This window comes from Symphalangus syndactylus, chromosome 16 (genome assembly GCF_028878055.3).
Source record: "Symphalangus syndactylus isolate Jambi chromosome 16, NHGRI_mSymSyn1-v2.1_pri, whole genome shotgun sequence".
NCBI classification, from domain to species: domain Eukaryota; kingdom Metazoa; phylum Chordata; class Mammalia; order Primates; family Hylobatidae; genus Symphalangus; species Symphalangus syndactylus.
In genome coordinates, this window is record NC_072438.2 from 101,002,826 (window position 1) to 101,030,583 (window position 27,758).

Genomic DNA, 27,758 nt, shown 5'->3' on the forward strand with positions numbered 1-27,758 from the left:
CCTCCCTCCTTTCTTCCTTCCCTCCCTCCCTCCCTTCCTCCTTTCTTTCTTCCCTCCCTCCCTCCTTTCTTCCTTCCCTCCCTTCCTCCTCCCTCCTTTCTTCCTTCCTTCCTCCTTCCCTCCCTTCCCTTCCTCCCTCCCTCCTTCCCTCCCTTCCTTCCTCCCTCCCTCCTTCCCTCCCTTTCTTCCTTCCCTCCTCCCTCCCTCCTTTCTTCCTTTCCTCTCTCCCTCCTTTCTTCCTTCCCTCCTCCCTCCCTCCTTTCTTCCTTTCCTCTCTCCCTCCTTTCTTCCTTCCCTCCTCCCTCCCTCCCTCCTGTCTTCGTTCCCTCCCTGCCTCCAGTCTTCCTTCCCTCCCTCCCTGCCCCCCTCCAAGAACAGCTGCACCAGGCTCCTGGTCCTTCATCTTCCATTGACTCCAGAGTCGCCAGTCACCACTGATCTGTCTGTAAACAGTTGGCCATTGTGTCCGGAAAAAGGGCCTGAGCAGGAATCCACTGAAACCTTTGAAGAGGAGTGGGGAAGGGCCCTGGATGGGACTCATCTTGGAAAGACACCTATAATCGATGGGAAAGATATTTACACATATTTTCTTAGTTTAAAGTATTTGTAATTTTTCTTTTAACCTGATTTCCGTGTAACTTCAGATTTCAGAAAGGTTGCAAGACCAGTGTGGAGAACGCCCATCTGCCCTTGGCCTGCGTTGCCCAAATGCCAACCTCCTGCTGTGTTGGCTGTGTCCCTCCTGCCTCCCGCCCTTCCCCGGGTCTCCGTCTTTCACCCCCCAACCCCCACTTTTTTTTTTTTTTTTTTTGAGATGGAGTCTCGCTCTGTCGCCCAGGCTGGAGTGCAGTGGCACCATCTCGGCTCACTGGAAGCTCCGCCTCCCGGGTTCATGCCATTCTCCTGCCTCAGCCTCCTGAGTAGCTGGGACTAGAGGCGCCCACCACCGCGCCTGGCTAATTTTTTGTATTTTTTAGCAGAGACGGGGTTTCACCATGTTAGCCAGGATGGTCCCGATCTCCTGACCTCGTGATCCACCCGCCTCGGCCTCCCAAAGTGCTGGGATTACAGGTGTGAGCCACCGTGCCCGGCCTCACCCCCACATTTGTTTCCGAACTGTTGGGAGTAAGCAGCTGACGTGGTGCCCCTCACAGGTGTATTTCCTAAAAGCAAGCACGTTTCTTTCAGAATCTCTGCGGTGCAGTCACCGGCATCAGGGAGTTAGTGATCACACACACACGAGGGATCTTTTTCAGATCTCACCAACTGGCCCAATCACGGTCTCTAGAAAAAGAAAGTCTGAGGCTGCGCGTGCATTTGGCTGTCTCTGTCACCTGGAGCTTCCTCTGTGTTGTCTCCCTGACGTTTTTGAGGGGTAGGGCCGCTGCTCCGTGGTACTGGCCTCTCTGTGGTGTGCCCCATGGCCTAGGCATCTGCAGTCGCTCATGGTCCCACGGAGGACCTGCACACCCTGAGGGCTGTGCTTTCCACCCTGGGCACCGTACTGGGAGCATGTGCTGCCCTCCTGCCCCTGGACGGAGATGCCCTCTTTGCTGGCACGGCTGGAACCCACCACTCCTGCAGGTTGTGCCTGTCAGCCGGCCAGGGTGGCCGCCAGTGGGCTCTGGCACATCTGAAATGTCCCATAGAAAATGCCCACCCTCCCAGCCGGGGTTGTTTGATGCAGTGATGAGGTCTTGGCCTGCCCTCCTCCGGCCACCTTGCATCCTGCCTTGACCGTTTCTTCTGGACCCTCAGGGTCCCACACCATTCAGTGCAGGGCTAGGGTGGACGGGGCAAGGATGGGCCGAGCACGCCTAGGAAGGGTCCTGGCCTGGTGGTTCCCAGTCTGGGGAGCTGGTGTGCAGCACGTGGGGCAGAGGGCCCTGAGGGCCCTGGGGTGCGCAGGTGGCTGTGGGTCTGACACCCTTCAGCTCCTCACCGTGCCTGGCTGGGGCATGTGCATTTGCAGACCCTGTTCTCCTAGCCATGGGCTACTCAAGGGTCCCAGGCAGGCTGTGGTCTCTGCAGTGGCCAGTGCCGAGTTCCTTGTGCTGCTGTGACAGTCCCTCAGGGCAGGTGATTCATGAAGACAGAAACTTCTCAGAGTTCTCGAGGCTGAAAGTCTTAGACCAAGGCCTGGGCAGGTTTGGGGTCTGGCGAGGGCCCTAGGTTTCCTGCCGTGTCCTCCCATGGAGCGTGGGAGGGTGAGAGCTCTGCTGCTGAGGCCTGGGTGTAGGGACTTTCATCCCCTTCCACACCTCACCACCTCCTAGGGGCCCCACCTCCTACAGACCCCACCTCCTACGGACCCCACCTCCTACGGGCCCCACCTCCTATGGACCCTGGCTCCTAACACCATCACATGGGCCATCGGGCCTCAAGCCGCCAGGGAGCCTCAAGTCCTCCTCCCCCCCAGTTCCCTTGCTCATGCCCTCGGGCAGCTGCTGGGATTACCCCCTGGTTCCAAGTCCTGGGCTCAGCCCCACAGAGGGGTCGCCGGCCCAGCCTTCTTGAAAGACGCAGGAGGGGCTTACTTACCTGGAGAGCCCGTGGGCGGCGTCCTCAACAGGGAACAGTGGGAAGTCCTCTGTGTCCCTCAGAAATGGCGGATTAAGCAGCAAGGCTAGGAGGTGCCCCCCCCCCGACTTTTAAAAGTGAGAATTTTGCCCACATTTGGCTGAATGAGAGATTTTCAATGCCAGAGGGAGGTGCCCTTGCCCTGGGCTGAACAGCTCACTCGCCTAGGCTTTTGGGGGCTTTGTCTTCAATGATGATGTGTGTGTGGGATAGCGTGTGCCCTGGGGATAGCACGTATCTTAGGGCTAATGTGTCCCCTGGGGATAGTGTGTGTCCTGGGGATAGCATGTGTCCTGGGGCTAGCGTGTGCCCTGGGGATAGCATGTGTCCTGGGGCTAGCGTGTGCCCTGGGGATAGCATGTGTCCTGGGGATAGCGTGTGCCCTGGGGATAGCGTGTGTCCTGGGGATAGCGTGTGTCCTGGGGATAGCGTGTGCCCTGGGGATAGCGTGTGTCCTGGGGCTAGCGTGTGCCCTGGGGATAGCGTGTGTCCTGGGGCTAGCGTGTGCCCTGGGGATAGCGTGTGTCCTGGGGCTAGCGTGTGCCCTGGGGATAGCGTGTGTCCTAGGGCTAGCGTGTGCCCTGGGGATATCGTGTGTCCTGGGGCTAGCGTGTGCCCTGGGGATATCGTGTGTCCTGGGGCTAGCGTGTGCCCTGGGGATAGCATGTGTCCTGGGGCTAGCGTGTGCCCTGGGGATAGCGTGTGTCCTGGGGCTAGCGTGTGCCCTGGGGATAGCGTGTGTCCTGGGGCTAGCGTGTGCCCTGGGGATAGCGTGTGTCCTGGGGCTAGCGTGTGCCCTGGGGATAGCGTGTGTCCTGGGGCTGGCGTGTGCCCTGGGGATATCATGTGTCCTGGGGCTAGTGTGTGCCCTGGGGATAGCATGTGTCCTGGGGCTAGCGTGCACCCTCAGAAATGCCCCTTTCTTTGGAACACAGATGTGTGAAAGGAAGGAGAGTGTGTGAGAAACATCACCCTTAGCCATGGTTTAGAGGTGACAGCTGGTGGGGACCAGAGCCCTCCGTGCAAGGTCTGTGGTTAGCCTTCTGTGCTTGCTTTTAGTTCCTTCTAAGCTGACTCTGAATTGTTTTTCCCTCACTAGGAGATGGAAATCCGAGAGAAAACAGCCCATTCCTCAACAATGTCGAGGTGGAACAAGAGAGCTTCTTTGAAGGAAAGAACATGGCACTTTTCGAGGTAACTTTACTTTTTAGAAGAAGAAGGTGCCAGGGCCGTTGCTTTGATGTGGAAAAGTAAAGGAGCCCCTGGGGACCCCGGGCCGGAGCCTCCCACAGGACTGGACACCACGTGGAAGGAACTGGGGCCTCCCTGTCCTGAAGGCCATGGAGGGGGCCCAGTCCCGCACTTGAGCTGGGATGTGCTCCTCGGCTGGTGCCTTCTGGGCTCCTTCCTGGATCTAGGGTGCTCCGGCCCCATGGGAACCCCTTGGAGCTGCTGAGTACTGGGCATCCTGGGGTCCCTTCCATGGGTGGGTGGTCCCACTCAGTGAGGCCCTGGCCTCGGACTCAGACCTGCCACACAGGTGTCCAGGCCTCTCTGGCTCGCTTCAGACCCAGGGGCTGAGGACCAGGCGAGGGCCCGAGCTCCACACCTTGAGCACGGGGAGGGAACTCGGGGGGGCGCACGGCGAGGTGAGGGCCGCCTGTGACCCATGTCCACGCCGCGCAGGAGGAGATGGACAGCAACCCCATGGTGTCCTCGCTGCTCAACAAGCTGGCCAACTACACCAACCTGAGCCAGGGCGTGGTGGAGCACGAGGAGGACGAGGAGAGCCGGCGGCGCGAGGCCAAGGTACTGCCGCCCTGCCCGTGCCCACCCAGTCCCCGCCCCATGTGTCCCGGCACGGTCAGATCACGCCGACAAAGCAGTTGCTTGTCAGAAGGGCTGCCCTGAGCTCTGGTGTCGTGGCCACGTCCAGCCCTTTCTTCCTGGGAGGGCTCGATGGTGCCTGCCCTGCAGCTCCTGTGCAGCCCTCTTCCCTCTCCACCATCCGGGGAAGCGTGACATCCCCCATGCATCTGGGCGCTGGGTTCCCTGTTGAGAAGTGAACTTGGGGTGTTTTGTTCGTTCTGCGGGAGCGGCCCCATCCCCTGCTGTGGAGAGAAGTCTGCATGGTGCGGAGAGGCCGGGACGTGGCCCCTTCCAGAGGGTGCTGTGGCCTCGGTGCTTCCAGGGGACCGCCCTCCTGTTCATTTCCTGTCCAGGACACTTAGCCTGGTAGCATTTTCCCTGCAGTTTTATTCCTTGAGGATTTGTTTGCAGGAATCCATCCTAGGAAACGAGGGGGTACAGTGGGGAAAGGTTTCCCTTGAGTGGTTTCTGTGGGCGACGAGGTGTGGAATCCCCTTGAGCATCCTCGGGAGCGTTCTGCCGTCCTGCACAGACGGGTTGCCTGAGAGCCACCCTGAGGCGAGAAAGACCCTGGACCCGTGTTGGGGGAAATCTCATGTCCTCGCTGTGGGGGTGCAGCGGGTGGCTCAGTTTCTTCTCAACTCCCTCTGCTTTTTAAATCTTCTTCCAAATACGTGTGCGTTGCTTTAGAATAAGATACAAAAAACAACAACAAAATCCACTGGAGGAAACCAAGCAGTGCAGGCCCCGCTCTGAAGCCGAGCGATGCCCTCCCCGAGTCTTGACACAAAATTGTCATTTCCCGAGTCAGCCCCTAGCCTGTGCCCCGCTCCTTCGGCAGTCAGCTAAGGGCGTACGTTGGCTTTTTAGGGTGATTTTTAAATTCCCCTATTATTTTCCCTAGCTTTGTAACTCTAAACATACTATCAGGAGATCCCTATCTTCTCAGAAGGGAGGGTTTTGTAGTGCCAGGTAGAGGCTGGTGAGCAGGAAGGAAGGAGGTGCTGAGCCAGGCGCCCCTAGGTCCAGGGAGGGTGGCCCCCCCTGCTGTGTGTGACCTCCACCAAGTGGGGTGTCCCTCGGCTGGCCCCTTGCCCTCCCTTGCATCCGCCCAGCCTGGACTCTGTGCTTTGCATCGACGCCACCCCTGAGCGCCTCCTGCCAGCGTCCAGTGTTCCGCTGACCTGGGTCCCGCACAGCGATCGGGAAGTCAGGCGCCTGAAGATGCCTGTTTCCTTCCTTTTACTGTAAACGCAGTGGAATTAATACTGCATTTCCAGGATACTTGAAGACACTTGGTTTTGTTTTTGAGAAGCCTCACTCTGGGGTTGAAGTAACCAGAGACAAGTGAGGGACGTGACCGTGCGGCCACCTCGGGGTGGGGCCTGGCCTGATGAGGGCCCTCAGCCCTGGCTGTTGTCCCAGGACAGGGCAGTGGCCTCTTTAGAAGCTGCATCTCTGGACCTCTTTCTGGTTCCCCTGCTGGGTCCTTCCCGGCTTGGGAAGCCTGTGGCCGCCCTGCCTGTACATAGCTCGGCCAGCCCTTGGGATGGGACCATCACTGCTGCACGTGGACGCGGCAGAATTGGGTGTTGCTGGGCTTGGCACTCAGCACCTTTCTGGGGTTTCACTCATGCTGGGCGCTACCTTGAGGCCTCATGGGCTCAGGCTGGTGCTCTGGCACCAAAACTCAGGAGCCACAGGCCTTCCCTGTCTGTCCTTCTGTGTGCTGGAGTCTGTGTCCTAGGGAGATGTTGGCTTTCTCCAGGGAGCAGGTGCCTTCCCACGGGCCTGGTCCGAGTACTCGGGGAACCGGCTTCAGCTCCAGCTCGGCTGGGCTCAGGCACCACTGGCCTGGCCACCCAGCTCCAACCCCTCTGCCTGGTGGAGCCCAGCCTGCCATGAGGTGCCCATAGAGAGCACACCCCAGCTTCTCTCACCCTACTTGGTCCTGAGACGAGTGAAACGTCCAGGCAGGTGCGTTTGTTCATGGCACACTGTGGGCCAGGGCCCAGGAGGTTCCCAGCTGGAAGGCTTTCCCTGGCCCTCCCTGGCAACCCTATCCCAGGCTGGTGGCTCTCAGGCCTCTGTCCTTCAGGGACAACATGCAGGTGCCCCAGGCTGATGCCGCCTGCGTTTCAGTCGTGGACGGACCAGGGCCCGTGACCCCAGCAGGCCTGTTGAGTGACAGTGGCAGGTTTTGGTTGGCAGTGAATCCTTCAGCTCCCTTAGGGGACCGTGGCTCGGCCCCTGGGGTGGAAGGGCAGGGGCCGCCCCTCGTCCTCTTTGGCCAGGCTCAGAGGCTTGTCCCAGCAGACCTGCTCCCATTAAGGAGCCTTTTCAAGGGCCCAGGCATCTCCAGCCTCCTGAGCCTGAAACTGGGTCAGGTTGAGCCTTAAATTTGCCTTTTAGGCGCGAACCAAGAGGCCAAGGCCGGCCATGCCCTTTCGTGAGGAGTCAGGATCCCCCGCCTTTGGCCGAGAACCAGCTTCTGACTCGCCTGTCACGGGGCCGTGGGATCTGAGGCTGAGCCTGGAGGGCAGGGGCCCCTGTGTGGACCGCGTCTCTGCCCGGAGCTCTGCCTGTCGGCTCCTGCATTAGCTGAAGCCTCGCTGTGAAGTCACAGCAACACTTGTCCCCAGAGCCTTGCTGTCACCTCTGTCCTGGGCTCTCAGTTTTATCCAATGAGAATGTCCCAAAGCCGGTTCTCCACCATCCCCCACCCCTTCTCTCATTGGCACCAAGAACAAGGCGTACCCAGATTTGGAGGGCCCAGCAGCGGCCCCCGGCCCTGTCACCCTCTCCTCTCCTCTCCAGGGCCCCCATCAGAAGCAAGTCGCTCCCCTGCTGCTTCCCACCTAGGGCTCAGGGAACCAAGTGAATCCCCCAGGCTCTCAGATCCAGGGCTTCTCTCTTACATTATTTTCCCCAGGGTCCTAAAGTCGGTGGAGCCCTAGAGCCCTGCCCTGGCCCCGGCCTCGGCCTCGGCCTGTCTGTGGGAGGCGTTCCGGCACAGTCACCCTGGAAGCCACCGTTTGCTTCTGTGGTGTGGTGCTCAGCGTGCTCTCCCTGGGAGCTGCCCCTCACCTGGTCCCCGTTCCCATCCTCCCCAGGCCTGGGCCGTGTGAACCCCAGGATCGAAGCCCCTCCTCAGCCTCTGCACAGGGCCTGTTCTGATCCGCACTGTGGCCGTGGTTCACAGGAAGTGTCTTCAAATAAAACCTTCCCCCTTTTCTGTATTGACCTTGAGACGTTTTCCTGTTAAAACGTCACCTTGTGCTGGCACCAGCCATCCTCCAGGTCCGAGCCACGTGCCTCTGCTCATGGTGGGAGTGGGGCTGAGCAGGCAGTGGGGACGGAGCTGAAACTTCTGCCCCAGCCTGGCCCGTCCCGAGCGGAGCTGGGGGGCTGCCTGGCAGGCGTTGGCCTGCTCCTGGCTGTGCTGCTGACTCTTGCCCATGCAGGTTTCTTCAGGGCACGGGGTGTGTCCCCCTCTCTGGCACAGGTGTCTGAAGCAGGCTGCCTGCTCCGTGCTGGGGCAGGCGGGGTGGCCCCCAGGGTGGATATCTGAACCTTTGCTGTCATCTCGTGGTGAACTCCATGCCCGGTTAAGATGTGTCAGTTTCTGCCTAGGGCCGATGCTGAGCTATAGATTTTTTTTTTTTTTTAGCTTTATGGGCAGCAGCCGTCTCATCCCTCTGCTGGCTCTGCTTCCATTCCTGAAGGCTCAGGCTCTCCCAGGGTGTCAGATCTGAGGCCCTGAGCCATCCCAGGAATGGAGCCGGGGGCCCTCTTGTTCTCCCTCTTGTTTTTTCCATAACTTTTCCAGTGTAACAGGTTTCCCTCTGTCGGGGAGGCACAGCGGAGCAGCTGCATCTTGGTTCTCTGCCAACCATGTGGTTCTGCTGCCCTGCCCTAAGCCCTCGCCCTGGGATGGTCAGGGGTTCTGCCCTGGGCCTTTCTCTGAACCTCCATCTGTTCTGGGAAGGACTCCTGCCCCCTCCTGCCCCCACGGCCGCTTTGCCTGCCCAGGGCCTGAGTGCAGCCTGGGGAGGGGGCGCCCTTTGGGTGTGGGGTCCGAGCCCCCGGGACACGCTATGCTCTGTCGCAGGCTCCGCGCATGGGCACCTTCATCGGCGTCTACCTGCCGTGTCTGCAGAACATCCTGGGCGTCATCCTCTTCCTGCGCCTGACGTGGATCGTGGGGGTGGCTGGTGTCCTGGAGTCCTTCCTCATCGTGGCCATGTGCTGCACCTGTGTAAGTCTCCCCTGGCCGGGTGTGGCTGTGCCTTCGGGCAGTGGCAGCTGGACAGTAGGGCCCTCCTCAGATGCCGTCTCCCCTGGCCGCTGTGGCTGTGCCTTCAGGCAATGGCAGCCGGACAGTAGGGCCCTCCCCAGACGCCCGTCTAGACGTCGTTCAGCGCCGTCTCCTCCACGAGAGCCAGGGCAGCTGCGGGGATGAGACGCCACACTGTCCGGGGTTAGTGCTGGCGTGTTGACTGGCACACTGGCACCTCATTTACCCTTGTCTGCGGAAAGGCATCTCGGCCAGTGGTGGGTGTCATGGGGTGGCATCTGGGGGCTGAGGCTTCCAAGGGAAGGGACACCCTGTGTTTTGATGACATCACCTCCAGTTTGGAAGGACCTTGGGCACTTTCAGGGGTCCCTGTCACAGGGAAAGGGGTGGGAACCAGGACACTGCACGCCTGGCGCCTGGGAACCTCCAGATCCTGGTTTCCTAGCCACTCCACTGAGATGGGGAGCCCTGGAGTTGGGGGCTGGCATTCGGCCGGAGCCAGGTCGTAGACCCCGCCTTGGGAGTGTTGCTCCGCCGGCAGGCTCTTGGAAACTCTCCTCAGATGGCCGCCTGTCTTTTTTCAGACAATGCTGACCGCCATTTCCATGAGTGCGATCGCTACCAATGGTGTGGTCCCAGGTAAGGGGTGCCCGCCAGCCGCGGCCCTAAGTCCTGTTAGAGGAGTCTGTGTTTTGCCGCACGGTAGCTGCAAGGAGGCCGCTCGGCGAGGCTGGGCCAGGGGCTGCCTGGGGGTCTCAGCCGGGCCTTCTGCATGTTCTCCACTGGCTCCTCTGGTGTTTGGGCCGTGAGGTCATAGCTGTTGGGTTTTCTTCCCCATTTTGCTCGTGGTGACCGTCTCTTGCCAGGGTAGTCAGTGCCCACCAGGCAGCAGGCTGGGGAGGGGGAGGCATGGGCGATTCCAGTGGCACCTGTAGCCCAGCGTGTGCCATAGGCTGAGTTCTTGGAACCTGTATCTCACGAGGGAAGGTGAAGACAAAACACTGCCCTGACCTCGTTAATTAGTAATAAATTAATTACAATACATAATAACTAGTGAACTGAGATGATACTGTTAATTAGTAATAAATGAATTACAATATGTAATAACTAGTGAACTGAGATGATAATTAGTAATTAATTATAATATGTAATTAGTGAACTGAGATGATACTGTTAATTAGTAATAAATGAATTACAATACGTAATAACTAGTGAACTGAGATGATACTATTAATTAGTAATAAATGAATTACAGTACGTAATAACTAGTGAACTGAGATGATGTTAATTAGTAATTATAATGTAATTAGTGAACTGAGATGATACTGTTAATTAGTAATAAATGAATTACAATACGTAATAACTAGTGAACTGAGGTGATGCCACGTCTGCTCCCGAGTGCATGTGTGCTGCGCGTGGTAACGGCCAGGCTTGCTCAGCATCAGGTCCTCATGCAGCTGGCCCCCATCCCCACGGGGGCATCGCGTGGTGCTCAGCAGACTTCCCCGGCCGCAGGAGAGCACAAGGGCCCTCACTGGGGGTCTCCCTCCACAGCCAGGGGACCAGTCTCTGCCTCACGATGACCGCATCCATTAGGACCCCTTCTTCATGCCACACGCGCTGCTCAGAGCAGGGAGAGCCGCGTTCTCCAGGCAGCCCTGGGGTTGCGCCCGGCTTTCCCCTCAGTGGTAGCGTGCGTGGTTCACAGTATACCAGGCCACTCCTGAACATCCTAGTTTCTCTTTTGCCTTTTTTATAAGCAAAACTTAGTGAAAGTGGGGGCCGGGGCTGCCATTGATGTACGCGGGACTTTTTCCGGGACCTGCTGGGGCCTCCTGCTCCTCAGGGAGCCTTGTCCCTGACCTCACCTGGTCCTCATGTTCGTGAGAGCGTGTGCCCTCGCTGTGGAACGTGTGCCAAGCCTCGGGAGGGGAGGGTTTACCGTGGAAGCGTCTCTGTGTGCTGCTTTGCGGGTGCACGAGGGTCTACACGCTGCCTTCACAGAGACAGGCCCTCCTTTGCCTGTGAACGGCAGCACAGACCGCACCTCGAGTCCAAGTGCGCCCCTGACCCGCGGCTGCCACCTTTGTCTCCTCAGCTGGCGGCTCCTACTACATGATATCACGCTCGCTGGGACCGGAGTTCGGAGGCGCCGTCGGCCTCTGCTTCTACCTGGGCACGACGTTTGCAGGGGCCATGTATATTTTGGGGACCATCGAGATTTTTCTGGTAAGTGTGCTGCTTTGGAAGGGTTCCCACCCCACAGTCTGTGGCAGGATGCCAGGGGGCCCTGCCTGACCCACTCTGGCACGCACAGCACACTGAGCCATCTTGACTGCACTGCCCTGGCTGCCCCTGGGCTCTCCTGGGCTCTGGCCATGGCGGAAGCCGTTGGGCAGCGTGCACTCAGCAGCGACCCGTGTCCCCCTTGAGCACCATTGCTGCCCTCCGTGAGGGGTGCCTGGCATAAGGTGGGTAGACATCTGGGCTGCAGATCTGAGCCCCGCGTAGGTGCAGCCCTGCAGTCTGAGCTGTTTTAGGAGCAGGGCTGGAACTCAGCTTAGAAGAACCTCTTGCCAGGATCCCAGCCTCTTCCCTGTCTGATTTGGGCACTTGGCTGAGGGTCACAGAGCCCAGCAATGTACAACCAGGTGATGTCATCACCTTCTCAAAACAGGCATGCTCAAAGCATGCCCCACATCACCTGAGCACGGCCGAGAACTGTGGCCTGAGTTCCTTGGTCCTCATGGGGACAGGGACCGCCCTTCTCTGGCCGACGGGCGCTGTCCTTCCTGCTGAGGTTCTGAAACCCGCTGTCCCTGCAGGGCTTCAGAGACACCCGCCTGAGCCCCTGTCCCCAGTCTTTCTGCCCCTCCCTCTGCTGCCAGACCTGGTTCCCGGCCTCCTGGGCTCCTGAAGAGAGCCACATGGCCGAGAAGGTTCTGAAACCTTTCAGTGGGGTCACATCCACACCCGTTCCAACCCGAGTCCCCGGCCATGTCCCTCCATCTTTCCACCTGCCCCGGGTGCCATGGCTGCCGCACTCCCAGGATCCCCGTTGGTGGGGGTGGGTGCCATGCCCTCCATGCCTGCTGCACCCCAGTCCTGTCCTGGTCTTGAGGGAGCTGAGCAGCACCATCTCATGTCTCCGTCCCTTGAATCTGGGCAGAACAGAGGTTGCCCCCAGCCGGCGTGGTCAGACCCGTGTTTGTCCAGGACGTCCAGCCGGGGTGGGCCGAGCTTTCTGGGCAGCAGTCACATTCCTCTTAGCAGAAGGTGTTTCTTTTGAGTGCGGATGTGCAGATGCCCCAGGTCCTGAAGTTGCTTTACTCTAAGGCTCCGGGGAAACGTTCAGGCCCCTGCCCGTCCATTGCCTGTGTGCTGACCCCCGCAGGCTCCGTCCAGCATGGATGCGTCCCGATGGCCTCAGCACCTGTTGGGAGGAGGCCCCTGTGTGGCGGGAGGGACGGGCGTTGGGGAGTTCTGTCCGGGGACAGCCTCCTGACCCACCTTGTCTCCGCAGACGTACATCTCCCCGGGTGCGGCCGTCTTCCAGGCAGAGGCTGCAGGGGGCGAGGCGGCCGCTATGCTGCACAACATGCGTGTGTACGGCACGTGCACGCTCGTGCTCATGGCCCTGGTGGTCTTCGTGGGCGTCAAGTACGTCAACAAGCTGGCGCTGGTCTTCCTGGCCTGCGTCGTGCTGTCCATCCTGGCCATCTATGCCGGCGTCATCAAGTCTGCCTTCGACCCCCCGGACATCCCGTGAGTCTCGGGGCCTCTGAGCCGCGGGTGGTGTGTGGGGCAGGGGACCAGGTCCCATGGGCTTTGCTCGCCTCTCGTCCATCATCCTTGATGCCGAAACTCCCCGCGAGGGGTGGGACTGGGTGTGACTGCGATGGGAACCTTGTGGGCTGGTTCTGGGGATGTCGGGAAACCCAACGGTGAGGTGGGCTGAGGTACCCTCGTGGCCGGGTCTGAGCATGAAGACCTTCCTCAGTGGCAGGAGGGCTGGTGAGGGGTCTGGCAGGTTTCAGGGGTGGCCGGCAGCCCTGAGCACGGTTAGGTGCACTGAGCGTCATGGGTGTGGCCCTGGTTGCTGCTGGTTCCTGGGTCTCTTCTCCCTCCCAGAGGTGCATGGAGGGGCTCTTTCTTGTCCTTTTGGAGGGGAAGCTGGGAGGCGGCCTAGGGTCCTGGAACACAGGAGTGGCCACCAGAGCCCGCAGGGAGCAGGTCCAGAAAGGGCCAGCAGCCAAGCCGCTTGAGGCTCCCGTGGTTTTGCCGTCTCCACGTGGAGGGAGCCCCTGAAGGAACAGCCTCATAGAGGCCTCAAAACAGAGGGAGGCAGAACAGCCGCAACCCCGCAAGCCTGTTTTAGGGAAGCACAGCTGCCCTTCCCCTCGGGGACCCGTCCTGAGACCTCCCACCGATGCCTGAAGCCACGGCCCTGTGTAGACTGTTTTCTACACACAGGCCTGGCTTATACGTCAGCGGCGGCACTCTTGTGCTCTTGGCCGTTGGCACGTGGCACGAGGGTGGCTTGAACTCAGACACTGAGATTGTGACAGCTGACCTGGCCAGGACGCCGCCGAGGGCCTTGGGGAGGGAGCGGCTGCCGCGTGGCTATGCTGGCGTGGGGGGGTTGCTGGGTTCCGCCTCACTACTCAGCACTGCGCAGTGGAAAACGTGTGAATTGTTTATGTCTAGAACACTTCATTTAGCACGTTTGGAACATGGGTGGCCGAACCATGGATGAGGGGACAGCTGTACGGTACAGCATTCCTGCTGCAGCCTGGCTCGGTCCCCGGTCCCCGGCATGATCTGTGGCCTTCCTGTCTTGGGAGGTGCAGGGTGCCAGGAGCCACTTGTGGGCAACACTGTGGGTTCCCATTGGGGGAGCTGGGTGGGGCAGTAAAAGCCACCTCGGTGGCAGCACACGTGCTGTGCCTCCTTGTCCCGCCCTAGGGTCTGCCTCCTGGGGAACCGCACGCTGTCACGGCGCAGCTTCGATGCCTGCATCAAGGCCTACGTCATCCACAACAACTCAGCCACCTCTGCGCTCTGGGGCCTCTTCTGCAACGGCTCCCAGCCCAGCGCCACCTGTGACGAGTACTTCACCCAGAACAACGTCACCGAAATCCAGGGCATCCCGGGTGCGGCCAGTGGCGTCTTCCTGGGTGAGGACCCTAGGGCTGCAGCTGGGGCTGGGTGGTGGCGGGGATGGCGGGGACAGCAGGCACTGAGGGGTGGCGGGGGCAGCAGGCGCTAGGGGGTGGTGGGGGCAGCAGGCGCTGGCCCTGGTGGCTGCTGTCGCCTTAGAGTCACTCTCAGGGCCCCAGTTCCTCCTGCCTGGCCGAACCCCTTCCCAGCTGCTGCTGATGAGCCTGGGGGTCCCTGTACACACCCCTGGCAGAGCCATAGAAGCCGAACACGGTGTGGCAGGGAGACGCCTCCGTCATGGTCAGCAAGCTGGTCTTAACGCCATGGATTTATTTTCACGACCTCCTGGCAGCATGTGTGGGGAACTTGCTGTGTTAATAAGGGAGTGGTGGCTGGGCGGTAACTTCCCCCTCTGTGCATCCTTCCCTGATGAGAGGCTGCCTCGGACCTGCCCCAGGGGGTTGAGGGAAAAGGTCCCCTGGCAGGGTACATGAGACCTGCTCTAGAAGCCAAGACAGGAAGCCCAGGCTTTCCAGAACCCGAGACAGGAAGCCTGGACTTTCCAGAACCCTAGAGAGGAAGCCCAGACTCTCCAGAACCCGAGAGAGGAAGCCCAGACTCTCCAGAACCCGAGAGAGGAAGCCCAGACTCTCCAGAACCCGAGAGAGGAAGCCCAGACTCTCCAGAACCCGAGAGAGGAAGCCCAGACTCTCCAGAACCCTAGAGAGGAAGCCCAGGCTTTCCAGAACCCGAGATGGGAAGCCCAGACTTTCCAGGAATACGCTGTTCCGCACGTGAGGCTTCTCTTTAGTGCTGACCATCCCTCCGTAGACGCAGAGAGGTAGCTTTCCCAGAGGTACCATCTCAAAAACTTGTTTGAATTGGAGCCTGCTTGCAGTGAGCAAGCTGTGACCCTTCGCCTCCGGCCACCAGTGGCACCTGCCAGGGAGTGGGCGGCCCCATGGCAGGGGCAATGGACAGAAGGTGCCACAAACCCATGGGATCTTCCTTGCCCGGCAGAGAACCTGTGGAGTATGTATGCACACGCGGGGGCATTTGTGGAGAAGAAAGGTGTGCCCTCGGTGCCTGTGGCAGAGGAGAGCCACGCCAGTGCGCTGCCCTATGTCCTCACCGACATCGCGGCCTCCTTCACCCTGCTGGTTGGCATCTACTTCCCCTCAGTGACTGGTGAGCCCGCGGCTCCAGCCGTCTCCTTCTCTTTCTTTCTCTCCCTCTCTTTTTTGAGGCAAGATCTTGCTCTGTCACCCAGGCTGAGAGGGCAATGGTGTGATCACGGCTCACTGCAGCCTCAACTCCTAGACACAAATATTCCTCCCACCTGAGTCTCCCAAGCAGCCGGGACCCCAGGCACACGACACCACACTCAGCTAATGTCTGTATTTTTTGTAGAGGGGGTCTCCCCACGTTGCTCAGGCTGGTCTCAAACTCTTGAGCTCAAGCCATCCTCAGCCTCCCAAAGTGCTGGGATTACAGACGTCTTGAGCCACCGCGCCTGGCCTCCATCTTTCTCTTCCTTTGTCTCTCTTTGTCCATCTCTCTGTCTCTGTCATTCTCTCCTCCTGCACTCTTTCTCTCTCTGTCCCCCTCCCCCTTTCCCTCTCTCTCTCTGTCTGCCTCTCTCTCTCTCTCTCTCTCTGTGTTTCCCTCTCCTTCCCTCCCGTCCTCTCTCTCTCTCTCTCTCTCTGTCTCTCTCTCTGTCTCTCTCTCTCTCTCTCTCTCTCTCTCTGTCTCTCTCTCTGTCTCTCTCTCTGTCTCTCTCTCTCTGTCTCTCTCTCTCTGTCTCTCTCTCTCTGTCTCTCTCTCTCTCTGTCTCTCTCTGTCTCTCTCTCTCTGTCTCTCTCTCTCTGTCTCTCTCTGTCTCTCTCTCTGTCTCTCTCTGTCTCTCTCTCTGTCTCTCTCTGTCTCTCTCTCTGTCTCTCTCTGTCTCTCTCTCTGTCTCTCTCTCTGTCTCTCTCTCTCTCTGTCTCTCTCTGTCTCTCTCTCTGTCTCTCTCTGTCTCTCTCTCTGTCTCTCTCTCTGTCTCTCTCTCTCTCTGTCTCTCTCTGTCTCTCTCTCTGTCTCTCTCTGTCTCTGTCTCTCTCTCTGTCTCTCTCTCTGTCTCTCTCTGTCTCTCTCTCTGTCTCTCTCTGTCTCTCTCTCTCTGTCTCTCTCTCTCTCTGTCTCTCTCTGTCTCTCTCTCTGTCTCTCTCTGTCTCTCTCTCTGTCTCTGTCTCTCTCTCTGTCTCTCTCTGTCTCTCTCTCTGTCTCTCTCTGTCTCTCTCTCTGTCTCTCTCTCTGTCTCTCTCTCTCTCTGTCTCTCTCTCTGTCTCTCTCTGTCTCTCTCTCTGTCTCTCTCTGTCTCTCTCTCTCTCTGTCTCTCTCTCTCTCTGTCTCTCTCTGTCTCTCTCTCTCTGTCTCTCTCTCTCTCTGTCTCTCTCTCTCTGTCTCTCTCTCTCTCTGTCTCTCTCTGTCTCTCTCTCTCTGTCTCTCTCTCTCTGTCTCTCTCTCTCTCTGTCTCTCTCTGTCTCTCTCTCTGTCTCTCTCTGTCTCTCTCTCTGTCTCTGTCTCTCTCTCTCTGTCTCTCTCTCTGTCTCTCTCTGTCTCTCTCTCTCTCTCTGTCTCTCTCTGTCTCTCTCTCTGTCTCTGTCTCTCTCTCTGTCTCTCTCTGTCTCTCTCTCTGTCTCTCTCTGTCTCTCTCTCTGTCTCTCTCTGTCTCTCTCTCTGTCTCTCTCTCTGTCTCTCTCTCTCTCTGTCTCTCTCTCTGTCTCTCTCTGTCTCTCTCTCTGTCTCTCTCTCTGTCTCTCTCTCTCTCTGTCTCTCTCTCTCTCTGTCTCTCTGTCTCTCTGTCTCTCTCTGTCTCTCTCTGTCTCTCTCTCTGTCTCTCTCTGTCTCTCTCTCTGTCTCTCTCTGTCTCTCTCTCTGTCTCTCTCTCTGTCTCTCTCTCTGTCTCTCTCTCTGTCTCTCTCTGTCTCTCTCTCTGTCTCTCTCTCTGTCTCTGTCTCTCTCTCTGTCTCTCTCTCTGTCTCTCTCTCTGTCTCTCTCTAGTGTGTTCCTTCCTGCCCCTGCTTATCCTGCCTGTTAGGGTCAGGGGAAGTGGCTGAGGTCTCTGCCCTGTGTCCTGATGGATTTATAAGAAGCCTGTCTGCTGCTCTCTCGGGCAGGCCTGTGTCAGGAGAAGGTGTTGTAGGGTTGCTGGGAACACCTGGCACGCTGTTAGGCGACACCTAGGAGTGGCCTCAGTGTGAGTTTAGAGGCTGGGGATCTCGGCCCTCTGTGTCCTCCTCAAACAGTGGGCCTTGTTCCGGCGGGGGGTGGGGCCCTTGGTTGTTCCCCAGGGGATGGGGCCCGGCCCCGTCTCTCCGAGTGGCACGCACACGCCCCCGGCTGTCTCCACTCAGCCTTCCTGTTGGGACGCCCCTGACTGGTGCTGGCTGCTTGTGCAGCTGCCCTTCCGGTCCCTCCCACATCTGCTCCTGGACTTCATCTCAGCGCATCCGAAAGCCCTGGAGCCCAGGGTCAGCCACAGGGCCTGGCCACAGCGCTGGTGTCTGGTGTTTCTCTTGCCTCCTCTGAAGGTGGGCCTGTCTTGCTATGGAGGGGGCGATCTGCCCAGGGTCCTCTCCCTGTACCTCCGCTCCAGCCTCCCCCGTCTGTCTGCGTGCACTCAGTGCCATGGGTGGAGGGCGTGGGGGCAGAGCCTCTGCGTGGCTGTGGGTGTGTCAGCGCCGTGGGTGAAGGGCGTGGGGGCAGAGCCTCTGCGTGGCTCCGGGTGTGTCAGCACCATGGGTGAAGGGCGTGGGGGCAGAACCTCTGCGTGGCTCTGGGTGTGTCAGCACCGTGGGTGGAGGGCGTGGGGGAAGAGCCTCTGCGTGGCTCCAGGTGTCTCACCTCCGTGGGGGGCGTGGGGGCAGAGCCTCTGTGTGGCTGTGGGTGTGTCAGCGCCGTGGGTGAAGGGCGTGGGGGCAGAGCCTCTGCGTGGCTCCGGGTGTCTCAGCACCGTGGGTGGAGGGCGTGGGGGCAGAGCCTCTGCATGGCTCCGGGTGTCTCCGTGGCACTGGATTGCGCGCTCTGCTGCTCCCAGGCCACCCCGAGCATGGGTGCTTCAGGCTGCGCCTTGGATGGGGCTGAGCCGGGTGTCAAGTGGCCCCCACCGACCCGGCTTCCTGGAGCTTTGTGGAACCTGATTGTGCGGAAACACCCCCGGCCGTGGCTCCCTAGAGCAAGGTGGTGTCCACGTGGTGCTGCAGTGGGAGGGGTCGCAGTGTCTGCTGGCCTGGCTGGCTGGGCTGAGTTGTTCTAGGGTCTCATTCCGAAAGTCCTTAGGTCCTGGGGGCCTGTGAGCCATTGCTCAGCACCGTCCCTGGGCTGACCCTTGGCCGTGGGATTAACGCAGGCTCCAGAGAAGCCTTGGGTGTGGGGGTTGGTGGGGGTCAGTGTTGGGGTTGGGCCTCATCCTCGGATCCAGGGGAGCGGTAGACGTGGGGGCTCATCCGCGTGCCTGGGCCTGCATCCCCCCAGCCGCAGTACTGCAGCGTGGGCCGGCGGAGCTTGGACTGCAGCCTTGGGCGCAGCTCACCCTCGGGGTCTCCCCAGAGACTGCCTTTCTGGCTCTCCGGGCACGGGCTGCCATCACATGGCACTGACTCCTCAGATGGGTCTTGGCAGCATTTTCCATGTTCACAGGTATCATGGCGGGTTCAAACCGGTCCGGGGACCTCAAGGATGCGCAGAAGTCCATCCCCACGGGGACCATCCTGGCCATAGTGACCACGTCTTTCATCTGTATCCTTGGAGGGGTGCAGGCGAGGGAGGCGCAGGTTCCAGCCTCTGCCTGGGGGGAGGCCCCCATGCCCTCCCCTGCTCAGCATCGTGCCCTCGGCCACCAGCATGTGACTTCCCAGGTTAGGCTGTGCTCTGACCACGTCATCCTCCCTGGGAGATGGGGCAGGGGCTGCTGTCAGGACCCCGGCTTCTTCACCACTGTGTGATGCGATCATAGATAAAACAGAAGCAGTCACCCTGCCGCATGGACAGTGGTGCGCGGCAGTGTGTGGTGTGTGCTGCCAGCAGGCTGGGCCCGTGGGACCTCTGGCTTCTCAATCCCAAGGCCGCCTCTTTCCAGCCGAGCCTTGTCCCCTCAGCGAGGTCCCTTGCCAATCCCTGGCGGTCAAGCACCAGGCCAGGTGTGTCTCCACCACCCCAGGGCCCCCTTCTGTGGTGCTGGACAGAGCCCCAGGAGGGTGCGCTGGGGACACGGGGGACAGGACCTGCCCGGGATGGGATGGGGTGCAGAACGGTCCCCGCCCACCTGGACCCTGCGGCCCGCTGGCCAGTGCATCTCCCCACCCACCCCACCCCCCGTACCTGAGGACCCTGCACCTGCGGACCTGCCCTTCCTTGACGAGAGCTGTAGATCTCTCCTGCATTGTGCTGTTTGGGGCCTGCATCGAAGGCGTGGTCTTACGAGATAAGTACGTTTCCATCTGCAGTTTTCGTGCAAAGCCTGTAGTCTTCATGGGTTTTCCTGAGGACGAATTCGGCTTTGAAATTATATCACCCTAGGACTTCATGTCCGTGTGCAGAGCTGAAGGCGTCCTGGTCCCAGGGTTGGGATCCCCTTGGTCTGATGTGTCGTCTCTTCCACTGGAGCCTAGGGCCTGGGGAACCATTCAGAGCCAACTCCAAGCCCTGATGCAGCTGGGGGCGCAGGCCCTTCCTGGGGAGGCCACAGGGGTGTGGACGGGTGAGGCTTGGCCCTGGGAGACCCCTCAGCCCTGCTGCCAAGTGGAGAAGTAGTGGGGTCCCAGGCAGGTCATCACTGACCCTGCATCCTCGTGGGGCATGCCTGTCTGGCAGCCCCAAGGCCCCGGGGGTCCTGGATGGTCCCTGACTGAAGCTAATGCCAGGCTGGGTCTTCCCTGCTCCCAAGAGTGACCCTTAGGTGAGCAGGACCCCTTGCCCCGCTGAAGACCTTCCAGAGCATTCTGGCCATGCTGGGCAGAGCCTGGTGGAGGTTTCAGCCAACAGGGACTGGACGCCGGGCCTCAGCTTTCCAGGGAGTCGCCCCACTGCACTGGGCCCCTCGCTCTGGGTGGGAGAAGACATTTTGTCTGGCTTAGGCTCATTTCTGAAAGCCACCCGCCCGCCCGCCTGCCTGCAGGTTCGGGGAGGCCCTGCAGGGGAACCTGGTCATCGGCATGCTGGCCTGGCCCTCCCCCTGGGTCATCGTCATCGGCTCCTTCTTCTCCACCTGTGGCGCCGGCCTGCAGAGCCTCACGGGGGCACCGCGCCTGCTACAGGCCATTGCCCGTGACGGCATCATCCCCTTCCTGCAGGTGAGTCCTGCGCCCTTGGGGGAGGTGACCCTGGAAGGTAAGGGTCGGGGGCTCTGCTCCCCTGTGGAATCCTCACAGTGCCGTGTGTGGACGCACGCCTGCAGCTTGGACCCCGTGGTGGTCGTTCTGCCCCTGGCCCCTGCACAGAGCATGGGAGTGGTGGGAGGTGGGTTTTGGGCAGAGGCAGCTCCAGCCCTCCTGCCTGCAGGCCCCTCCGAGTGCGGCCCCGGGTGTGTCAAGAGCGGCTGTGTGAGGGCCACAGCCTCGGGTCCAGAGGTGCCTGGTCTGCTGTCTGGCGGGAAGCCCCCTGCCCGCCCTCCTGCCACGTCTTTCTCTGTGTGGCTGAGCTCTTTAGTCCGTGGGAGGTGGCGTCACCAGCCACTTGCAGCCAGAGTGTGTGGCTGCTCTGAGGATTGCACAGACGCCCGCATGGGTCCTGTCCGTGTGCTGTGCCCAGAGCTGCCGATTGTGGCTCCTCCTGCCACTTGGGCCCAGGGGCAGCTGTGGGAAGGTTGTGGATGGCAGAGCCATCCTCGCCCGTTGCTGGTCCCTCAGCAGGGTGCCGACCCGCAGGGCCTTTGTGTGGTTGCATCTTCAGTCCCAGCCGGGCCTAGGGCATGGTGTCCAGGAAGGGGACAGGCATACAGGCCCCATGGGCCTCAGCTTCTGGGAGGTGAGGGTGGCCTGATGAGAAAGGTCACTACAGGGTCTGGGGAACCGCGAGTGCCCTGGAGACGCTGGTCCTGTGTTGTGTGGTCAGGGAAACTGAGGCAGGTGGGGGCAGGCTGGGGCCACACAGGTTGCAGGCAAGCCCAGTGTAGACACAGCTCTGAAGCCTCCCAGGCTGCAGCCCTTTGTCAGGGCCTCTTCCCAGGCCGGCCGGGTGGTGTCCCGGGGACCTGCTGTGAAAGGCGTTTCTGCTGGTCTGTGTCTTTAAGATTCATCTGGGCTAGACCTGACCAGCCTGCAGCTTGCCTCCTAAAAGGGTGGTGTTATCTGCCCCATCTTCCTGCCCTTCTCCCTGCAGGTGTTTGGCCACGGGAAGGCCAACGGGGAGCCCACGTGGGCGCTGCTGCTGACAGTCCTCATCTGCGAGACTGGCATCCTCATCGCCTCCCTGGACAGCGTGGCCCCAATCCTCTCCATGTGAGTCCCCACAGGACGGGGACCTGGGGATGGGTGTGTGGGCCTGGAGCGTGGGGCAGTGTGGGTGGGGGGTCCTGCTCAGGACAAGCAGTAAACAGGCGGGGCCAGCCGTGGGCAGTCAGGATCCTGCCGGGAAGGGAGTTGCGCCGGGGAAGGCAGGTGCACAGGCCTCCAGGCAGGCGCCCGCTGGGGTCAGCCGGGGACAGTGTGGCTGGACAGACAGCTGCTGGGGAAGGGACGATGGCCCATCTCTTGATGGACCAGGTGGCCACAGGATGGCTGGAGCCTGAGGGGGCCTGATTCGGAATCAGTTTGAGTCAGGTCACGTGCAGAGACAGACATGGGGAGACAAGGCGCAGGTGGGAGGGACAGTGACGACAAGGGTGGTCTCCCAGGTGGCAGTGACTGGAGGCTCAGGGGGGCCCAGCAGGCCCGTGTCAGTGGCCGGCCGTCCCTGCAGGTTCTTCCTCATGTGCTACCTGTTCGTGAACCTGGCCTGCGCCGTGCAGACCCTGCTTCGTACCCCCAACTGGCGTCCACGCTTCAAGTTCTACCACTGGTGAGGCTGCTCAGCCACGGGCGTCAGGGGCCCCGCAGACTGGGACACTGGGTGCCTCTGCCACTGGTGAGGCCGCTCAGCATGGACATCAGGGGACCCACAGGCTGGGACACTGGGTCGCTCTGCCACTGGTGAGGCCACTCAGCATGGACATCAGGGGCCCCACAGGCTGGGACACTGGGTGCCTCTGCAAGGCCAGCTGCCCTGGGCCTGAAGACCCCGGCGGGTCCTTGACTGTTCCTTTGCAGAGTAAGCCCCTGCGCAGCTGATGAGACTGTGGCCTCTCCTTGCCTCTGCACCTGAGGAAGGCCTCTGGTTACGAGGCTGCCCAGGTGTCTGCATGTGCCTCGTACCTCCCGTGGTCAGCCCAGCCTTCCCAGGCTTGGGGCGTAGCCCATCAGGGCTGTGGGTCTTCTTAACTCCCCTCCCCGGGAATCAGGCGCTGGGTGGACGCTGCAGCCCCTTGTTGCATGCACAGCCGAGGTGCTGTGTGCGCGCTGGGAGCTGGAGCTGTGTCCTGGGTCTTGGAGTGACAGCTCCCACAGGGGCCCAGGGAGCCACGTCACCCCTCAGAGGTGGTTGAGTGCAGCCATGATCGTCAGGCGTCAGTGACTGTCTTCCTAGTGTTAACAGAGAGTTTCACTGAGGGAGGGGCAATGTCGTGTGGCGGTGGCTGAGGTGTGGGGGCTGCATGGCGTTGGGCCGCCCCTGAGCCACTTGCCTCACCCCCAGGACCCTGTCCTTCCTGGGCATGAGCCTGTGCCTGGCGCTGATGTTCATCTGCTCCTGGTACTATGCGCTGTCCGCCATGCTCATCGCCGGCTGCATCTACAAGTACATTGAGTACCGTGGGTAAGCACCGTTAGCGCCTCTCACGGACCCGGCGCACGGGAGGGCAGGCGGGCCGCTCTCACACTACACCTGGGGCAGCTCCCTGGAGGGGCCTCCCTGGGGCTCAGGCGTTGTGTGCCCTCCTGGGGGCAGCTGGGAGCACGTCCAGGTGGGCTGTGTTGTGACAGCCGGGGTTTCCCTCCCGCCTCCAGCCAGGCCGAGGTGCCTGCACTCATGGACGGGGTCTCCAGCCTGGAGCTCTGTCTCGTGCCGTCTTCAGCAGGCGGTGAGCCCACGGCTGACTATTCCTGCTGCGTGTCTTGCGAGGTGTCCCCAGGTTGTGTCTGTACTCACTCGGCAGCCACGGGCATCCTTCCCCGGGCCCCAGTGCCCACCCTCCCTCCACCTGCACCCGCCTCCTGCCCGGGGTCCAGCCACTTCCCTGTCACGGGCCTCCTGCCCCCCGCCGTGTGAGGAAGGCACCTCACGCAGGCTGGGCGTACACCTCGTTCCCTCCATAGCCACAGCACCCTCTGACCCGGTGGCTCCTAGGATGGGCTCCCTTGAGGGCAGGGGTGGGCACGGAGGCCTCCCTCCTCATCCAGGGACTTTTCCCGGGGGTCCTGTTTGCCCCAACTCACCTGCCCCCAGAAGTCCCCTCTTTCCCGGGTGGGAGAGAAGCCTCCAGGCATGCGGCTGGACAAGCCCCTGACTTCCTTCCCCTCAGGGCCGAGAAGGAGTGGGGCGACGGCATCCGCGGCCTGTCCCTGAACGCCGCTCGCTACGCCCTGCTGCGCGTGGAACACGGTCCCCCCCACACCAAGAACTGGAGGTGAGCACCGCCCATGCCCCGTGTTCCTCAGACGCACAGAAGAGCCGTTTCTGAGGTCGGCCTTTGAGAAGGGACCTTAGAGTCTCAGGGGCCTCTCGCCTTCAGCCGCTCGGGCAAGGTCTGGGGTGTGAACACTGCCTGGTGCAGAGCGAATCGCGCAGCTGGGGGCCTTGGAGCGCCGGGGGTGTCCCTACTGCAGGGTGGGGGTATGGAGAGCCGGCTCCTCTGCCGGCACAGCCCTGGGCTTGGGGTGGGAGAGGGTGGCTCCTGCTGAAGCAAAGGCCATCTGCGGGAAGCCTCTGCCGCTCAGGGTCTCGGCGGGGGCCTCAGGCGTGTGTCCTGGGCCATTGTCTCACCTGTCCAGCACGTCATCTGTCTCACCTGTCTAACCTACCTGTTCACCTGTCCTGCCTGGCTAGTGTCCACCTGTCCATCGGCCCTGCCTGTCCCATCTGGCTTGTGTGGCCTGTCTCACCTGTCACCTGTTCAACTTACCCCACCTGTGTCACGTGTTTCCCCATCCCACCTGTGTCATGTGCCCCACCTGTCCCATCTGCCCTGCCTGTGAATGGGCCGTGCCCGGGTGAGCGTTGCCGTGGTAACAGCTGCCCCCCCCCCCCCCCCCCCGCCACTGCAGGCCCCAGGTGCTGGTGATGCTGAACCTGGATGCGGAGCAGGCCGTGAAGCACCCCCGCCTGCTGTCCTTCACGTCGCAGCTGAAAGCCGGCAAGGGCCTGACCATCGTGGGCTCGGTGCTGGAGGGGACGTACCTGGACAAGCATATGGAGGCTCAGCTGGCCGAGGAGGTGGGCCGGGCGGGGTCTGGGGGCAGGCGTCTTTCCCACCCCAGCTGCACAGGAAACGCGCCCTGGCACGTCCTCATCGCAGCGTGTCAACACGGTGCCGTGCATGGCGCTGCTGTGTTTTAGCCATGGCAGTGGCTTTGAGCTCAGAGCAGCGCGCTAAGGCCTGGGAGCGCCAGCCGCACCCCAGGAAGCTTGGGAGGCGCTGAGGGCCGTTAGCTTTCCAAGGGCGAACCCTGGGACCACCTCCTCCCGCCATGGGTGAGCCCCGTCCAGAGGGTGAGCCCCGTCCAGAGCCACAGTCACGGTTCTGCTGCCAGCTCAGTCTCCTGCTGTTCAGGCTCACTGGGGGCTGCGTAAGCGTGATGCCCGTGTGCTGCTGAATTTCTGCGCACTCAGAGCTTTGTGGGGAGGGACGGCTGAGTGCCCCGGGCATGTAGCATGCTGGTGCCAGCTCTGGGCCCTGCTGCTACAGTCGGCTGCCCCAGGACATCGGGCTCTGAGACTTCGTGTCTTCATTTCTCTGATTTTCAAACTTCTTACGGGAAGCTTCACACTATGCGGAAACGGAATGATGACACGATGAAAGCCTGTGGGGTCCCGTCGCGTCACCTGGAGTTACTTCCGTATTTCTTGCTAAAGCAGGAGCTTCTGAGTGCCCACCTGCGTGGTTTTCATGCCAAGGGCGCCTCGTGCCCAGGCAGGGCTGGCTGCTGCGGGCGCCTCAAGCCTCCTTCTTCCCCCTCTTGTGTGTGGGAGTCTGTGGGGCCTACACCAAGTGCCTGTTGCAGTGGTGTGTGTCCGAGGTCCCTCCCATGCGGGTGCCCGCCTCTGTCCTCGCTGTGGGTTGGGAGCCAACTCCCTGCTGCCAGGCCTCCCCTGGGGCCTTGTGGGTGTGTCCAGGCATCTGCAGCCGGCCCCCTGCTGTATGTTTCTCTGGACAACCACAGCCGCACTGAGGCCCATCCAGGTCCGGGCCGGTCAGCCTAGGGGTGGGAACGCTGCTCAAGGGGGCTGTGGGCATGTGGACGGTAGCAGCCTCAGGTGGCGTGGCCTAGGGCCAGGATCCCATGGAGGTAAAAAACGGCCCCCACCCCTCCCGCCACCTTGGCCACGTGGACGGCCGCCCTCTCAGGCGGTTCCACAGGTTGGCTTTTCCAGGGAAGACAGGAGATGCTCTGGGCCTTCCCTTTCCCTGACAGCGGCATCATGGCTCACCACGGGTTCGGGCGTTAGCTGCTATTGACTGTGAACCCATGGATTTAGGTATCGTGGTTTTCGGGGGGATGTTCACAGTACTGGTCCCCATATGTCCCTTTCCGTGTTTCTTATCCCGTGCTGGAATGCTCTTAGGAGGAATCCCAGAGTTGGAACTGCCCTGCTGGCGGATTCTAAGAATCCTGGCACCACCTGGCCTTCCTGGAGGTGTGTGAGGGCGCGTCTGTGTTCATGAGGGACAGGGCAGGGATTGCAGTGACTGGGGGATGACGGGACCCCCTGCCATGCTCTGCCAGTCTTCACGGCCATGGGAAGAGCTGCCCTCACACTCTCACGTTAACGCAGCTCACAGGAAGATCCTCTCCATCTGACAGCCCTTTGGCTGCGGGGTCTGGGACAGCCTCAGACAGCAGCCCGCTCTTGCGGACAGGAGGCCGAGCCCACCCTGCCCCCGCTGCTCTCAGCGAGCCTTTGGCTGTGACTTAGCTGCATTGGTCCTGAGGGCTGGAGCCAGCCGCAGGCCCCGCCTTCGCTTGGCTGCCTCTGGGGCTGCACTGCCCTGGGGAGTCTCCATCGTGGCTACGTTAGTGTGAAATTAGAGAAATCTGGGCAAATCTTTTCTTATGTATTTATTTATTACTTTTTATTTATTTATGTTTTGAGACAGTCTCCCTCTGTTGCCCAGGCTGCAGTGCAGTGGTGCAATCTCAGCCCACTGCAACCTCCACCTCCTGAGTTCAAGCAATTCTCCTGCCTCAGCCTCCCAGTAGCTGGGATTACAGGTGCCCACCACCACGCCCAGCTAATTTTTGTACTTTTAGTAGAGACAGGGTTTCGCCACGTTGGCCAGGCTGGTCTCGAACTCCTGAGCTCAAATGATTCGTCTGCTTCGGCCTCCCAAAGTGCTGGGATTATAGGTGTGAGCCACTGCACCCGGTCTGGGCAAGTCTGTAAAGCATGGAAATTTCCCTAAGAAGTGTGCAGCTTCGTGACTCATGCAGTTGGCAGGGAGGCTTATGCGTGCCCTTGTGCTCTGTTCTACGTGGCACTGATTGGCATAAAAGGGGTCCTAAGGCACTGGTGTTCTTGCTCCCCACTCGTAAAGGGCCCGTTGTCCTCCGGGTTGAGGTCTGTCTGCATGGAGGCCTCTGTGACTGCTGCGCCGGGCAGGTGCGGGGACTCGTGATAACAGGGTCCCCCGACACAGTGCTGCGTCCTCCTGAAACCCTGCGGTCCTGCAAGGTGGTTTTCCCAACAGTGAGGCCAGAAGAGAGTTGAGATCCCCAGCTCCGACTCCTCGGAGCCAGCATGTGGGGGTGAGCACGGCAGCCAGTCACGTAGGAAGTGGCCCCGTGACGTGGCTGCAGCACTTGGAGGCCCTCAGGGCCCCTCCAGTGGCTGCATCCAAACTTGGCTGATCCTGAACAGCCGTTTCCCTGGCTCTGTTCTCCGGCCAGATGGGGGCACAAGAACGGAGAACCTGAATTGCCCTGCAGAGGGGTCTCGTGGGGATGAGAAGCAGCCACATAAAGGGGCTGCTGAAACAGCCGCGCTTCCTGCCTTCTTCCCACATGACCCCCGATGCAGGTGCTTCCCTGCGCCTTCCTGCCCAGGGACCGCTGTGTCTACCCCGCAGCGTCCACCTCCAGCCGGTCTCTGCCTCTCTGGGGCCCCTGCCTCCACTCGCTGGCTGGTGCCCCTTGGGGGTAACATGTTCAGGCCTTTCCCGACCTAAACAAAAGTCTCAAAGAGGGGCATATCTGCTGGCCCTGCACCCTGTCCCATCTTGCCCCAGGCAGCTGGGCAGAAGGTGGAGGTGTCTGGAGAGCAGGGTGAGGGCGAGGCTGCCTGCGGAGGAGCGGGGCTGTGGGAGAACACGGTGTTGTTTTGTGTGTGAAGGGCTGGTGGAGCTCTAGGTGTGAGCCAGGGTAAGGGGTGAGGATACCAGTCAGGCTGACGTAGAGGCCGCTGGAATCTTGGCAAAGGAGGCAGGTGGTGGCTCTGATCCCTGAGTGGCCCGGGGCTGCTGTGATGGGACACAGACCACACGGCTCACAGCAAAGGGCATCTGTTCTCTCCTAGTTCTGGAGCCCAGGAGTCTGAGATGAAGGAGACCGCAGGCCGCGCT

At 60.8% G+C, this 27,758-nt stretch overlaps 1 protein-coding gene across 3 annotated transcripts in view; it reads left to right on the forward strand.

Moving 5' to 3' along the window:
- The window catches only part of SLC12A7 (solute carrier family 12 member 7), a 60,538-nt gene that overhangs the window by 15,155 nt on the left and 17,625 nt on the right, over positions 1–27,758 (forward strand). The window contains exons 2-17 of one of the 3 annotated variants that reach the window (XM_055245839.2): positions 3,680–3,774; positions 4,267–4,389; positions 8,561–8,707; positions 9,331–9,385; positions 10,845–10,975; positions 12,270–12,511; positions 13,712–13,923; positions 14,927–15,094; positions 18,590–18,688; positions 19,320–19,377; positions 20,067–20,241; positions 21,269–21,387; positions 21,848–21,946; positions 22,679–22,798; positions 23,505–23,609; positions 24,247–24,415. In XM_055245839.2, the coding sequence (XP_055101814.1) occupies positions 3,680–3,774; positions 4,267–4,389; positions 8,561–8,707; positions 9,331–9,385; positions 10,845–10,975; positions 12,270–12,511; positions 13,712–13,923; positions 14,927–15,094; positions 18,590–18,688; positions 19,320–19,377; positions 20,067–20,241; positions 21,269–21,387; positions 21,848–21,946; positions 22,679–22,798; positions 23,505–23,609; positions 24,247–24,415 (2,117 nt within the window). Of the gene's footprint in view, positions 1–3,679; positions 3,775–4,266; positions 4,390–8,560; positions 8,708–9,330; positions 9,386–10,844; positions 10,976–12,269; positions 12,512–13,711; positions 13,924–14,926; positions 15,095–18,589; positions 18,689–19,319; positions 19,378–20,066; positions 20,242–21,268; positions 21,388–21,847; positions 21,947–22,678; positions 22,799–23,504; positions 23,610–24,246; positions 24,416–27,758 lie in introns of those variants that run through there. The other 2 variants (XM_063619597.1, XM_063619598.1) reach the window with 2 other exon arrangements.